General features: G+C 42.0%; 2 protein-coding genes across 2 annotated transcripts; both read right to left on the minus strand.

Annotated features, from left to right (window-relative positions):
- Positions 1-3,389: 3,389 nt before the first annotated feature.
- On the minus strand, positions 3,390-9,036 carry LOC129828711 (homeobox protein Hox-B7a-like). The gene is made up of 2 exons (XM_055889854.1): positions 8,287-9,036; positions 3,390-4,247 (listed from the first exon to the last, which is right to left on the minus strand). Exons 1-2 carry the CDS (start codon positions 8,696-8,698, stop codon positions 3,988-3,990), a joined length of 672 nt encoding a protein of 223 aa, XP_055745829.1. The 5' UTR covers positions 8,699-9,036; the 3' UTR covers positions 3,390-3,987.
- Positions 9,037-9,889: 853 nt separating this feature from the next.
- On the minus strand, positions 9,890-12,640 carry LOC129828715 (homeobox protein Hox-B8a-like). Its single transcript, XM_055889870.1, has 2 exons — positions 11,718-12,640; positions 9,890-10,987 (listed from the first exon to the last, which is right to left on the minus strand). The coding sequence occupies exons 1-2, from the start codon at positions 12,139-12,141 to the stop codon at positions 10,674-10,676; spliced, it is 738 nt and encodes a 245-aa protein (XP_055745845.1). The 5' UTR covers positions 12,142-12,640; the 3' UTR covers positions 9,890-10,673.
- Between the last annotated feature and the right edge of the window lie 979 nt (positions 12,641-13,619).

Below are 13,619 nucleotides of genomic sequence, written 5' to 3' on the forward strand. Positions count from 1 at the left end.
GACAAATGGGCACCAAAGGGTCTAGCGTGTGAAAAAAATACCGGATGATGGCACAGAAGGGGGAATGAAAGGGAAAATAAAGCAATAAAAGTGGGCGAGATCACCCCGCAGACACATACAAAAACATTCTACACCGCACAGGCGTACCAACTGTCCAGTAACCTGGAAGCGTTGTGTCGGTGATCTGGAAGTGATACGCTACATCACTATTTGTCAAGCCGTAGCGTAATGGAGGATTTAGAAAAAAAGACGGTCAGTCTCAATGCTAAACTCAAAAGATCATCTGCTATCTCTACAAAACGCCATGTTGTGTGCCTCGTGTTGTTTGTTTCCACGCGTTAGGGAGGCGTATGAGAGCGAAGGAATGTTGTATAGCTCCGTGCTTTTTGATTAAGGATTCCACTTAAGAGGTGACCCAAGACTGTACATCAGAAATTCTATTTGCATAGGAGCCGCTACATCAAACCTCGCCCTCGCAGCCCGGACACGGGTATTCTTATAGCACAAAACCCCTCAGCCAGCCACAAATGAGCACATCGAAATCGATATGTATTTCTCTAATATGCCTCCCAGCCAAATACAAATTCGTCATGCACACATAACAAGGTAAACATCTCCAAGCACTTTCGAGTGACGACATCTTATAGAACGTCATCATAGAATGTAATATTTACTAAAGGTTTATGCACACTTAAAATGTGAATATTTTCATTGGAGAGAGCAGTTATGATTGCGTTTTGAATAATTGTTTTCAAACTTTCTGTGAAACGAAACAGCGTGAGTGTGATGACAGACAAGCACTCTTTACCTTTGTTGATAATCCGTCACTAAGTCCTTGGATAGCATCCGCGAGTCTCGCACAGCTCGCGGTACGGCATTCCTGTAGCCCCAGCTCTGTACCGCCATTAGCGCGCGAAGTCACCACTGTGGCTTTACAGTGTCGCAGGCCGCCTCCATACCGTTTCATTTACATTAGTCAACAGGAATGAAGCATCCCGGTATGAAAAATTAGAGACCCTCCGGTGTGTCCAGATCTCTCACAGTCAGTCATTCACTCCATCGCAGCGGAAATCCCAATCACAGTCGGCCACATTAGCATAGCGCAGGGCGAGGAGGCAGGTCTTCCAGTTTCTCTGTAAACACTGCGCGGGGACAAGGTTATTTTTTCTATTTCATACATGCGATTAAACAGCCTAGAACCTTGAAGGAGCACAGTGTTGCTACAGAAGGTGCGGTGTCCAAAAGATTGCTGCAATATAACCACTTGGGAAATCATAAAAAGTTCATGTTCACGGTTACCCATCCACATGACCATCCTCGGCCAATCCCAGGACCCAGGCACTCATAAAGTTCTATCACAAAGTTGTAAATTTTCATAAAACAACAAGGAATTTATTGCGTTTCTTCATGACTGCTTTAGCAGCAGTGGTTCCTCCATCGCCATCTTTTTCTCTCAAATAGGAAAAGCATAGGGAGGATTTCTCTTGTGTTTCACATGAAAGATTTTGTAGGCCAATCGGTGAGACATAAACGTTTCTTGTGAGGGTGTTTCTGTGCGCTTATAAGCAATTAATACAACTACATTGCTCAGATATTTAATATCTAGTCTTTTTTCCAAAGATATTTGAAAACGGATATCTTTGTGTGCTATTGGCACAATGCGTTGGAGGACAAGACTAGGCTTATATTGACATTTTTTCCAGCTGTTTAGTTATACTATCATTGTATTGTTGAAATGTAAAAGAAAATAAATTGTATAAAAAACAAGAACTACTTACAACAAGAGATAATGATGAACCAGCATATCTCATTAAACAGTTGCATCCTCAAATAACGTCAATCTTAGCCATCTACGCATTCTCGAGGCCTTTGTTCAGATGTTAGTGTTATTATTCGCATCAATATTGCTTGCATGAGACCAGCTTTATGCATTGACGGTGTATTGGTGGTGTATGTTCAGAACAAAACCATTTTCAGAACAACAAAAATTGCACGGCTCCGATATAGCATTGAAAACAGACTTTAAGGCGTGTAAACTAAACAACAAAGCATTCCAGTCTACCAAAATATCCAATAGGAGATACATTGATAAAGACGGTTTAATCGAATCTTGTGGAACAACACAACCATGGAAATATTCAAATATCAACATTCAACTGAACATCTATGCTACAAAAGGCGTGCGTAAAATGTTTCGCACTGCGGCATATAATCGCCGCATTGTGGCCAAGGCCCAAATCATAAAGATATCTTCTAAGAAGGTACTAAAGAGAATGAAACCCATTTGTATCCTGGTTTCGTTTTCGTCTAGTATACAATAACTAAGCGATGCAAATTGATGCTGCCTATACGCAAATGAAATGTGTTGGTTATTAACGAATATGAAAAAGGAAAGACTAAACTCTGAAGACGGGCATTGATGCAGGGCCTGCAATCCTGGCACATGAGCAGACCTTTTCGTAAGCGCCTGTTTCCCATTTTGTTGATTTTTTGGTTACTTTTATGGTGGTTTCCGGTCTTTCATTGATGCAATAAACGCATTAGTTACAACCCCCAATATAAGCCTTCTTTTGGTCAGTGTTGTATGCACAGAACCAAGGCAGAGACTATAGCCAACAATTCCAGGGCAAACGGGTATATTTAACGTCCATAGGTCAGCCTGAAATATATGCCACTAAACTAAATATTCAAAATAACCCAAACGCTTGCATCAATAAACTAAACAGGATCGAAATCATGATACTGACAGGCTGTTCATAGCAATGCCAGTATCCCTATTCTTATCAAAATTAAACATAGGGCTGCATTAGAAATTAAACAGTTTAGGCTACCTTGTCTTTATAAACATAGATTTAAAATAATATTCAATGAAAATTATAACACTTTGCTATAAGGCCTACAAATGAATAGGCCTTTTTATTTATTTGACCAGACTAGCCTGTCAGTGGCCTACTAGCCTGCTAGATAGTAGGCTAGCCTGCTAGCCTACTATCAACAAAATGTGATAATGGGCGGGGAAAAAGTTGACAAAATTCGGATAAGATTGTGGATAGTATCATGCTTTCAAAAATGTTGTTAAACAAAATGCTTAATGTAGGCTCATTTGGTGAAATTCATTTAAGAAATATCACCTACAACTGTACATGTAGCCTAGACCTAGTCATTGAACCATCATAGATATTAACGTTTGTCTTTTTCTTTTTTAATCTTCGATAAGAATATTATTTCTGATTCAACAAATAGCCTAAGTCTCCTTGATAGGCCATCGCCCATCGCATAGACCTATGTATTACAAACATATAGGGCCTAAGCATTTAGGAATGTTGCACACACCCAATCCAAGAGAAATCCAAAACAAAAATGATTTGTAATTGATTACTTTTTGCTTTATTGACAGAACACTTGTGCAATTGAATAACAAATAGTTCCTCACAACACGAAAATATACAAATTCCTACATATCGTGGTCCACTGTAGGCCAACATCTCAAGAATAAAAAAACAAAATACGTAAAATCAATTGACATAGGGGTAAAAGCCCTTACAACAAGTCATAAAATATACATCCAGAAGATCACAAGATGACAGAGAATGAAAATATAATAGCTAGGATGATCTTCGAGTTGCCAAACTGCTGCAAAGCCGATCTCTTTTCTCGCATACAGGCTTGTTTTCCCAACCAGGGTTTTGCAATATTACAGGTCTATGCCAAAGAACTAGATAATACTTACCTAAATCAACATTTAAGCAACAATAGCTTATTTAGTATCGCTTAGAAATCATTGTAATTTTTTTCTTTATACAATTTCACTGTACTTTTAACAAAACAAGACGTGGCTATAGGCTACATTAATCATTAATCTTATAGGTAGTATTGTATGTTTAACTCAGTGTAAGAGTAGGGGGGGCACGGTTTTCCCCTACGGTTTTAATATAATATCAGTCTCATGTAGTGCTCATTAGTCTTTTCACCGTCCATTCACCGTCGCTACTGGTCTTCATCCTCGTCCTCCTCGCCGCCCGGCGGTTCGGCTGCAGGGGAGCTCCGGCCAGGCGTCTTGTTCTCCTTCTTCCACTTCATCCTCCGGTTCTGGAACCAGATTTTGATCTGCCTCTCCGTCAGACACAGCGCGTGTGCGATCTCTATGCGTCTTCGGCGGGTCAGGTAGCGATTGAAGTGGAACTCCTTCTCAAGCTCCAACGTCTGGTAACGCGTGTACGTCTGTCGACCTCGCTTCCTGTCTGCACCTGTATATAACAGAGGCAGAGCTTGCGTGAGAACACTGAACAGACAGAAATCGAGTGAAAACACATACAAAAATTCTCAGCAAACTGAAAGAGTAAAAAACGAAATGAAATCGAATCTAGATCGAATCAGTTTATTGCTTGTCGTTATTATTATTTTTTCAAACTAAATAACAAAGCTTTGATAAAGGTGCATGGAAAGCATAAGTGCAGTGGAGGGAAATGTTGTGATATTTGCTGAATAAATGCAACAATTTAGTTATATTTCTGAAGATTATATGATTCGAAGGATTAGTTGTGGAGAGGATATTGATAATATTTACTATCTTCTCAGAGGTTAATAAAAGGCAACTGGGGAAAATCTTTCTCATAGTTTGGAAATAATACAAATTCTGAATCTAGCTGGGCCAAATGTAGTGGATCTGTTGTGCTACCTCAGTAGTGGCCTATGTTGTAAACACGACTTGCAGAGCAAATATAAACACCTAAACGTTACATTTAACGAGCTGTTTCCACTACTAATTTTAAGAGTGTACAGTAAACAGTTTTACAATCCCCGCAGGTATAACCGTGGGGTAGTAAGAGGGAAGCGGATGTATAGGCCTGAACGGAAGTGATAGTAATCTCCACACTGTTATTTAGTTATGGAATTCTAGTAAAAAGTATCACTTATCAGAAATGTGTTATTTTTTCATTAGTATTCCTGGTCAGATAGCGTTGACTGTATAGCTATAGGCATACCACAAATCCTTAGTGTCATTTTGCTCTGGAATCCAGCAACGTTTCATGAAAATAATAAGAAAATAAATAAATAAGCAATATTTGTAATGAGATACTATATGCCTTTACATGTTTTGTATCACCATCTTAGGTAATCTATAGGTTTCCTATTCCATCATTTGCATAATACATTAGATTTTGTAAAGTATCTAAACGAACTTAGCGCCACTTACTTTTCATTGACATTCATGGTGCAATTAATAGAACTCTGTAACGCTATATGGACTGATATACCGTATCATTCCGTATCATTCAAATACAAGTAGGCTATAAAACCATAAAATCCAGCTGAAAATGCTCAGCTGTGTATTCATGCATTTCCCTTTCGCACAAAATACCTAACATTCCATTGCCTTTGGAACAGAAATGGGAGTTTTGATGTGCTCAACAACACAACCTCCACCACACAACAGGACCCCTATCTCGTAATGAGGCGTAGGGCCTTCTCGAATAAACCTCGATGGCATATAGGCGAGGAGCAAAACAAGATCACTCCCTGTTGACATACACAAGGGGTTTTACTTCCAAAAGTTCCGCATACGAGGCGAATGGGACGGGTCTCCTCCCGTTTCCGCTCAAGGCAGACATCTAATGGAGTCTGAGCTGAGCTGCAGCACTGTGGGGTTTTATTGCACGCCGTGGTCACTGGTGTGGTTCTCATTTCCTCTCTGGCGACGTGTCACATTCTGGGTGAAACTGGCTCGAAATGAGACAGGAGGAGGTTTGGAGGTCTGGGGAGCCCGCCGAGGAAGGGGAGAGGGAGGGAAAGAGAGAGAGAGAGCGAGAGAGAGGGGGGGGGGTTCATATTGATTATATTTTTCTCTCCTATGGTGTCCTCAGTGATTTGTGTTTCAGCAGAGAGAAACGACTTGGGTGGAATTCTTCTCCGTGAAACGCAGTTTTGTCAGAAGTTTTAACAAGGGCGAGCATTGTGCTCTCAGAGGCCCTCTAGTACGCTCGCGCATAGTCTACTACACACCCGTCCCAGTGTATAAAACATTGAAAGTTAAATGTGTGTGTGTGTGTGTTACTATCTATAAACTATATTTGATAAGGGTATTATTTATAAAGTGACATTTGCTTGAGGATAAGTTATAGGGAAGTGGGTGTATTTCCAGACCAAATATTTCCTTTCACATACTAGCATTTGTTTTGTTTTAGGCTCAAACATCCCACTCATACAGGCTAGTTAAACAACTCATCTAAATTAAATTATATCAATTCATTGTTAGGCCATGCCATGCAGGTGAACATGTCAGGAAAATACTTTTTTTTAACAAGTCTCATCTCTGAAAGATTGTTGTGTGTGTGTGTGTGTGTGTGTGTGTGTGTGTGTGTGTGTGTGTGTGTGTGTGTGTGTGTGTGTGTGTGTGTGTGTGTGTGTGTGTGTGTGTGTGTGTGTCAGTCTGTGTGTGTGCGTCTGTGTGTGTGCGTCTGTGTGGACCAGAAGTCCCCACAGGAATAGTAAACAAACAAAAATTTGACCAACTGGAGACATTTTGTTAGTCCCCACGAGGTCAAATGCTATTTCTAGGGGGTTTTAGGGTTAAGGTTAGAATTACGTTAAGGGTTAGGAGCTAGGATTAGTTTTAGGGTTAGGGTTAGAAGCTAGGGTTACGTTTAGGGTTAAGGGTAGTTTTTTTCGGTTAGGGTTAGGGTTAAGATTAGGGTTGGGGTAAGAGTATGGGTTAGGTTTAGGGGTTAGGGAAAATAGAATTTTGAATGGGAGTGAATTGTGTCCCCCCACAAGGTTAGCTGTACAAGAGAGAGAGAGAGAGAGAGTGTGTGTGTGTGTGTGTGTGTGTGTGTGTGTGTGTGTGTGTGTGTGTGTGTGTGTGTGTGTGTGTGTGTGTGTGTGTGTGTGTGTGTGTGAGAGAGAGAGAGAGCGAGAGACTGCCTGTCACTGTGTCTACCTAGTCAACTTGAGCAATGTCTTGATTTGTTATATTTATTTGTGTATGAATAGTCTTAGCAATTGCAAACACCAATGAAGCGTATGTCTTTATACCAGGTGCCTCATTAAATGACACTTGAAAATCTAAATTAGGTTTTCAAAGTCAGTTGGTGGCTCCTATAACCAAATTAGCAATCGGTAGGTTGGCAAAGAGAGACAGACATGCCAGGCATGAGCACGCTTCCATAAGGATTTTTTTAAAGTACGCATATTTCACACAAGGACATAAATAGCTTACACCCAACTTACACGACGAGTGTAAATTTATGAGAAAACGTGTGGCAACGAATACCTGCTAGTAAATGTCAAAAGCCCTGCTAATGAGGACGTATCTTTTTCAAAACGATTTATGATGTTGTACGTTTTACGCCAGAGGCTAACAAGAGAAGGGAGCACTAAATTGACAATTGACTGATAGGAAGTTTGTGGTAGTAGTAGCCAAGGCCTTGAGAGGTTACTGAAAATCATTAGACAAAAAGTTGTCAGACACTTTTTCTCTTGAGCCGCGCGCACTGAAAGTTGTTTTGTGCGTTAAAAACGCACACCTCACAAACACAGGCAGGCGCGCGCACAGACATATACCACAGCTACACAGCCACTTACACATCTACACACATATACACACATTATTTGACAGTACACTTAATCTAACACTGGCGTAACATGAAATGCTATTTTGTAAGCATCATTTTCTCAGACTAGATTTACTTGTTTGCTGGGTGGGCTGTAGGCAGCTGTAAGGCCCACTGAAACTATTCAACAAGCCAGCTCAGAATGTGAGACAAAGGCGTTTCTATAACAAAACAACACAACCTAACATCGCAAACCAAGCGCTAACCAACTATTAGCATCGTATTATTTATGATGTTTGCAACATTCGGAGGCATTTCTGCGATACTAATATAAGCCAGTGAACACAGGGCAGGGACCAGGCATCTGGAAATCATGCAGTGTTGTAGAGCGTGCTTACCAAGAGAATAAACAACAGAAAGTGGTGGAATAGCCTAAGTAGGCTATTTCTTTCTACCCGAGGACGGAGTAAAATAATCCAACGCCCCCTCTCTCTGTTTTAACACAATACCGCCTAATGAATATTCAGATGTCTTAAATTATGGTTTTATTGAGGTCGTATAGCAATAAAAGATCTGCGCATGCAAAGCGGCGTAAAGCATAGTTCAGGAAGTCGCTCTGGCCACTTCGCAACGACACTGTTTAAAGACCGTTTAGCGTAATTATTAGGTGGGAGCAAAGCCCCATTCCTTTCTCCCTTCCTCTTCTTTTGAAAACATACATTTTAAGCTCACGTACCTGAGCTTCTCATCCAGGGGTAGATCCGTAAACTGTCCTCGTTCTGTCTCTGCTCCGCCTTAACGCAGCTGGACACCTTGGACGGGTCACCACCGGAGCAAATCATGGAGAGGTCGGGGTGTTCAAAGTGGGAACAGTGCATGTTCAGAGAGCCGGTGCCCAGCCCGTACGCAGAGGGATACATGCTGCGGGTTTGGGTGGGCATGTTCCCTGCGTTATTGTACAGTCCCGACAGTGTGGAGGAAGAAGAGGAGAAGCCTGCGCCGCCGGAGCCCGAGACATAGCTGCTGGCGCCTGGTGAACTGGACGCAAAGGCGCAAGAAGTTTGCTCGGGAAAGACCCCACTTGGAAAAACCGAACTTGCAGCTTGATATTTGGAAAACAAAGCGTTCGCATAATACAATGAACTCATAATTTGACCGGTGATTTGTAGGCCGGGAGGTTTTAGTGTCGGTTTTACGAGGTACTGTGATATATTACAGAATTACAGTCTAGATTTACACCAAAAATCACCCCTTTTTCCTCAGGGGCCACGTGACGAGGGCCATGTGATACAAACTCGTCCAATAACAGCAGGGCTACCTACAAGCTCAGCTAATGTGGAAAAAGTGCACCACTGACCATACAAATAAAATACTTCAGTCTATTCACTGTACGCCGAACGGTAGGTCTCCCTCCAATCAAGGAACTAACTAGAACACAAAGAAATCGATGGTCAATAGAATATATGATGTAATCACCCGGCGCGTTGCACAATGATAAAAAGGCCTGATCCTTACAAATATCCAAATGAATGTATACAGACAGATCTTGAAATGTCCTCGACTTCTCGTTGGCCACCACACAAATAAGAAAAACCTATTTGTTTCCATATCGATTTTACTTATCCTTGTCAGTGGTGGGATCTCTCAGCAAGTTCCTCTGTCTGTTATCGTGGTCTCTGCGCACGCAGCCTGTACTTTGTCCGTGGACCAGTGGTGCCCACTCGGGCCCGTTCTGGAATAATTTCTGCTTTCGAGCATCCCTGTCGACAGCAACCATCTCCAGCACGACAGAGAAGCTCTGGACAACACAAGCATTTTTGCTTTTACGGAACAGGGAGGGCAGGAGCTGTCTCGAGTCGCCTCGTGCCACTTACCACCCTATCGCAGTGTTTGACAGGATTCACCTGGCGCCCAGGTGCTTTTATGCACCTTTTTTTCTTTCCTCTCTCCAATAAAACTCAACATGAATGTGACTGTTATGGGAAGTGAAATATCATCACGTTTTTTTCTGAAGTGGGGGATGCGTTGTTACAGCCAGGCCTTTCAAAATAGTCATATGATTTAGCCAGCCTTTACAGTGTGGTTCCACATGCCACGGCCTTATCTACGTCAACATTGTGTGGAGATGAACATGTACGACACAATTCTGACCATGCGTCATCCTACATGGTTAGAAGTATGCACCCAGTAGCCATAAATAGTTATTGGTTTGGTGAAGGTTTTGATGCACTTGTGTCATTTTGGGTGAGATTACTAATTGGCTGAGTCAGTCTGTGTGGTGACGGTGGCTATTGGGATTCACACCTTGAGAGGAAATTAAGCAGAGAACAGCAATGATGTCACAGATTCTCGCTTGTAAACTTTATTGTGTTCTCTGTCTTCCGCCGCTTCCAGGTTTAGACAATAGAACAAAGTGATGAAGAACAATAAAGCGTATCATCAAGTCCCCATTAACTAATTCACGAGTAGCCTAGAGTACACATTCTGTTTAAACGAGGGGTCACATGACATCCTTTTTTATTTCCATTGTGTTTTTATTTTATTATTTTATTTTTTTTGCACTGTGCGCATGCTTACCCAAATAAGGAAGACAACAAAATACCATCAATCAAAACGAACTAAGGAAGAACAAGTGTAAAAAGAGGAAAGCCTACAGCATAAATAGGCAGTTTCATGTTGTTGGAATTCATTATTCGCTACGTCATCATAACATTGAAGTGAGAACAGTAAAAATTGCACAATTTAACTTAAAAACTATACAGCTGCCAAGATAATTGTTAATGTCAAAATTCTAACAATAAAAATGTTGTTTTTTTCACGATAATTGTTCCACAGAGAAAGGACGCTATTTTTAACACAATAATACTTTCCAACATCAGATAAAAAGTACAAATGCTTAATTTCCCGTTCAAATGTTTCGTTTTGTCTCCCAACAACCACAATGTGAATGGTCCTGTCCTTTGTCACCGTCAGGAGACTTTCCCATCGATTGAATCAAACCTTGGAACGGCTAGCCAAAGACTGCCATGTTCCGAGACAAAACCACACGCTGGCTCCTCTTTCCTTATCGCTCTCGTTGCCTTTTCCGCGGTGCTGATTTCGACCCCCCAGTCTCCCTATAGCTTACATTTGCTTGGCTTTGTCGCAGTCTTCCCCGGACGAGTGTGTCCCCGCGCCCTGCTCCTTCTGTCGTTTCTCCTTCTCGATCTCTTCCTGCTCTGTCTTACTGCTGGGGAACTTGTCCTTGTTGTTTTCCTTTTTCCATTTCATCCTCCTGTTCTGAAACCAGATTTTGACCTGTCTCTCGGTCAGTCCCAGGGCGTGCGATACCTCGATTCGCCGCTTGCGGGTCAGGTAGGGGTTGAATAGGAACTCTTTCTCTAGCTCCAGTGTCTGGTAACGGCTGTAGGTCTGTCGGCCTCGCCTTCGTCCGGCAGCTGTTGGCAAAATGAGGGGACATGTTTGAGGAACACATACAAATAGCCATTACGAATAGCCTATACAAGTTCACAAAAACGGTCCTCTTATCGCCATCCCCAATATCCCCATAAGCAATTGTTATTGTCTCTCAGCCTACAGAGTGAAGCTATCAATTATAAAATCCACTCGTTTTTATATCCCCAAGGTTACTTAAACCTAGATTGTCTTGAAGTGATTTATCAGCACTGCAATACAATTCAAATGATTGGATGTTCAATGTCCACACATTCATAGGATATGAAGTAAAATCCAAAGTAAATCATGTCTGACGCCCACACATAGGCTACTCAATGCATTAGGTGAAGCTATAAAGCGCCTAACCTGTGGGAAATGGCCACCTTGTAGCGAAATAATCCCAGAGACCACTGTAAGTCGTAAAAGCGAGTAGTAAAACTTTAACCGAGGTGAGAAGTAAGAGAATCAGCTGCGGGCCAGCTCGCACATGGAGAGAAAAGCTTTGCTCTCCTGTCTATTCCCCTCTCTCTTGTATATGGCGGGGTCATTAAACTGTAAAGTGATTCGCAAGTTTTGGACACCATAAAACCATAAAAGCACTGTGTCTCTCCTTTTAAACACAGGAAATGCACCTCAGCCCTACTGGCGGATGCTGTAAGGTTGAACATTTTACCCCTTTCCCTCTTTTCATGCATACCCACGAGCAGTGTTTCAGTTTTAGCTCTGACTTACATTGCGGTCGCATCCACGGGAATAACTGCGTTGGAGAGGGGCTCTGTTCCGTGCTCTCCGTCTCGTCCCCGATGCCACCAGCCGCTAGCTTGCAGTCGTTGTACTGGACCAAATCCGCGTCCTGGGGTCCAAAAATGGTTTGCCTCTGGAGAGCGTCGTACCCGTAGAAGTTGCCCGGCTCTCCATGGCATGTTACGGCGCAGGGACTCTGTTGGTAAGGGGCACTGGAGAGCGTGGACGCGCCGTGGTGGTAAAATTCCTGGATTTGAGGGGGATGTTGGAAAGTTGCTCCAGTGCCTGGTCCATACACTACTGTGGGTCTACTCCCAAGGTCCTGCGCGAACCCGCACTCGTAATAATTGGGACGTAAAGAGTCCCCACTCTTGTATTTGGAGAAGAGAGAGTTGACAAAATATGAACTCATCTTTTGTTGTTGTTGGTTTTGTTGTTGTTTGTGATTATAAAGACTCAAGCGCTCGAGAGGAAGGCAATTGACGAGTTCTTGGGTAAAAAAAAGAACCCGAGCTGGTTCGCAATATATGGGCTGATGTTGTATTTCAAAACATCCAATCTAAATAGCTGGAGCCACAATCATGCCGATTCCATAAAATCGTCTCCACTGAAATGCTCCTGCATCACAATTCCGGTATGAGGTGCCAGTTCACAAACAGTTTTCTGTGATTTACTCCGCTGCAAATGAGTTGTTTCATATTTTGCGGTGTCTTTTCACGATAATTTGCATCTATTATCGGGTCCTCATCTCATTGGCTTCTCGCATCCCACACGGACACTGCTCTGCTCTGCGGGCTTCTGATATGGAAGGAGTGAGAGAATGAAAAAGGGAGAAAAAGAGAAAGGGAGAGAGACGGAGAGGGAGCAAGGGACTAAGGGAAAGAGAGGGGGGTTGAGGGAGAGAGGAGGGGAGAATATGCGCATTAATATATTCAAGCGGGTAAGTTAATGAGAAATGTGCCGCTTCGCATCAGATCAAATACAGAGCGCCCCCCCACCCCAACGTACCCACTCTAAAAACCTCTCTTAAAGAGATTGATTTTTAGCATGTAGGCTGGCTAATGGTCAACCTAAAGGGATGCACATATAGTCTACTCATTCATTTCTAAATTCTAACGAGGTGGGTTCCTCTTTTTCGAAAATGTCAGGGTCGCCCTGGCAAATTGTGAAAGCACACGATGTAATTGGTATCAGTTTTAACAAGTCCTATAAATGTAATTGCAGATCTAAAACAACTTGTCAAAGCCTCCGCACCAGCGTCTGAGGCTTGTTGAGAACAAACGAGGTAGTCAGATTTAACATTTTGATTATCGTATTTTTATAAATATGATATTCATAAAGATGTAATGTCTGGAAGGCGCGCCACTCGTGGTATAATGGAGAAAGTGGTTGTAAATGGTTTAACAAACTATAAAATGCAATAAACGCTGAGGCTGTTTGTTGTTTACACCTAGCATCAAAAAAGCTGTTAGGATTTTATGAGGTTCCACGACCAAAGCCATAAATGCTTCACTTGGAGCAATTTCACCAATACAGAAATATTCAAGTATTTCATTGTCATTTTAGTTGTGTTTTCCATACGGACTGTCATTATAGAAGCTGATATTTTAACCCCTAGACGTATTTTCCGGAATAACTAACAAGGGGACAACTTGTGGAAAGGTTGTGTTCGTTAATGACCTCATAAAAACGAAAATATTGTTAGGATTGGAAATAAATCCGTTTTCAAGAGAATATAGGCCTGTCTATACGTGATTGGTTTAAGAAATAGGCAGAGCGTAGTTTGCATTTACAAAATGAAGCCAAGGAGGAGTGTCTTCGAGTATTTATTCAGAATTCTAGTATTAGGACAACTAGCCTAGATAATTAAGATTATGATAACATTTCTAA

Source organism: Salvelinus fontinalis, chromosome 2 (assembly GCF_029448725.1).
Source record: "Salvelinus fontinalis isolate EN_2023a chromosome 2, ASM2944872v1, whole genome shotgun sequence".
Lineage (NCBI taxonomy): Eukaryota > Metazoa > Chordata > Actinopteri > Salmoniformes > Salmonidae > Salvelinus > Salvelinus fontinalis.

What these genes read in the sequence shown, in the direction of transcription:
- LOC129828711 (XM_055889854.1), bottom strand. Translation starts at nt 8,698, where the DNA reads ATGAGTTCATTGTATTATGCGAACGCTTTGTTTTCCAAATATCAAGCT. An exon ending in CCCCTGGATGAGAAGCTCAG is followed by an intron (nt 4,248 to 8,286) that starts GTACGTGAGCTT and finishes TGTTATATACAG; the next exon opens with GTGCAGACAGGAAGCGAGGT.
- LOC129828715 (XM_055889870.1), bottom strand. Translation starts at nt 12,141, where the DNA reads ATGAGTTCATATTTTGTCAACTCTCTCTTCTCCAAATACAAGAGTGGG. An exon ending in CCCGTGGATGCGACCGCAAT is followed by an intron (nt 10,988 to 11,717) that starts GTAAGTCAGAGC and finishes TTTTGCCAACAG; the next exon opens with CTGCCGGACGAAGGCGAGGC.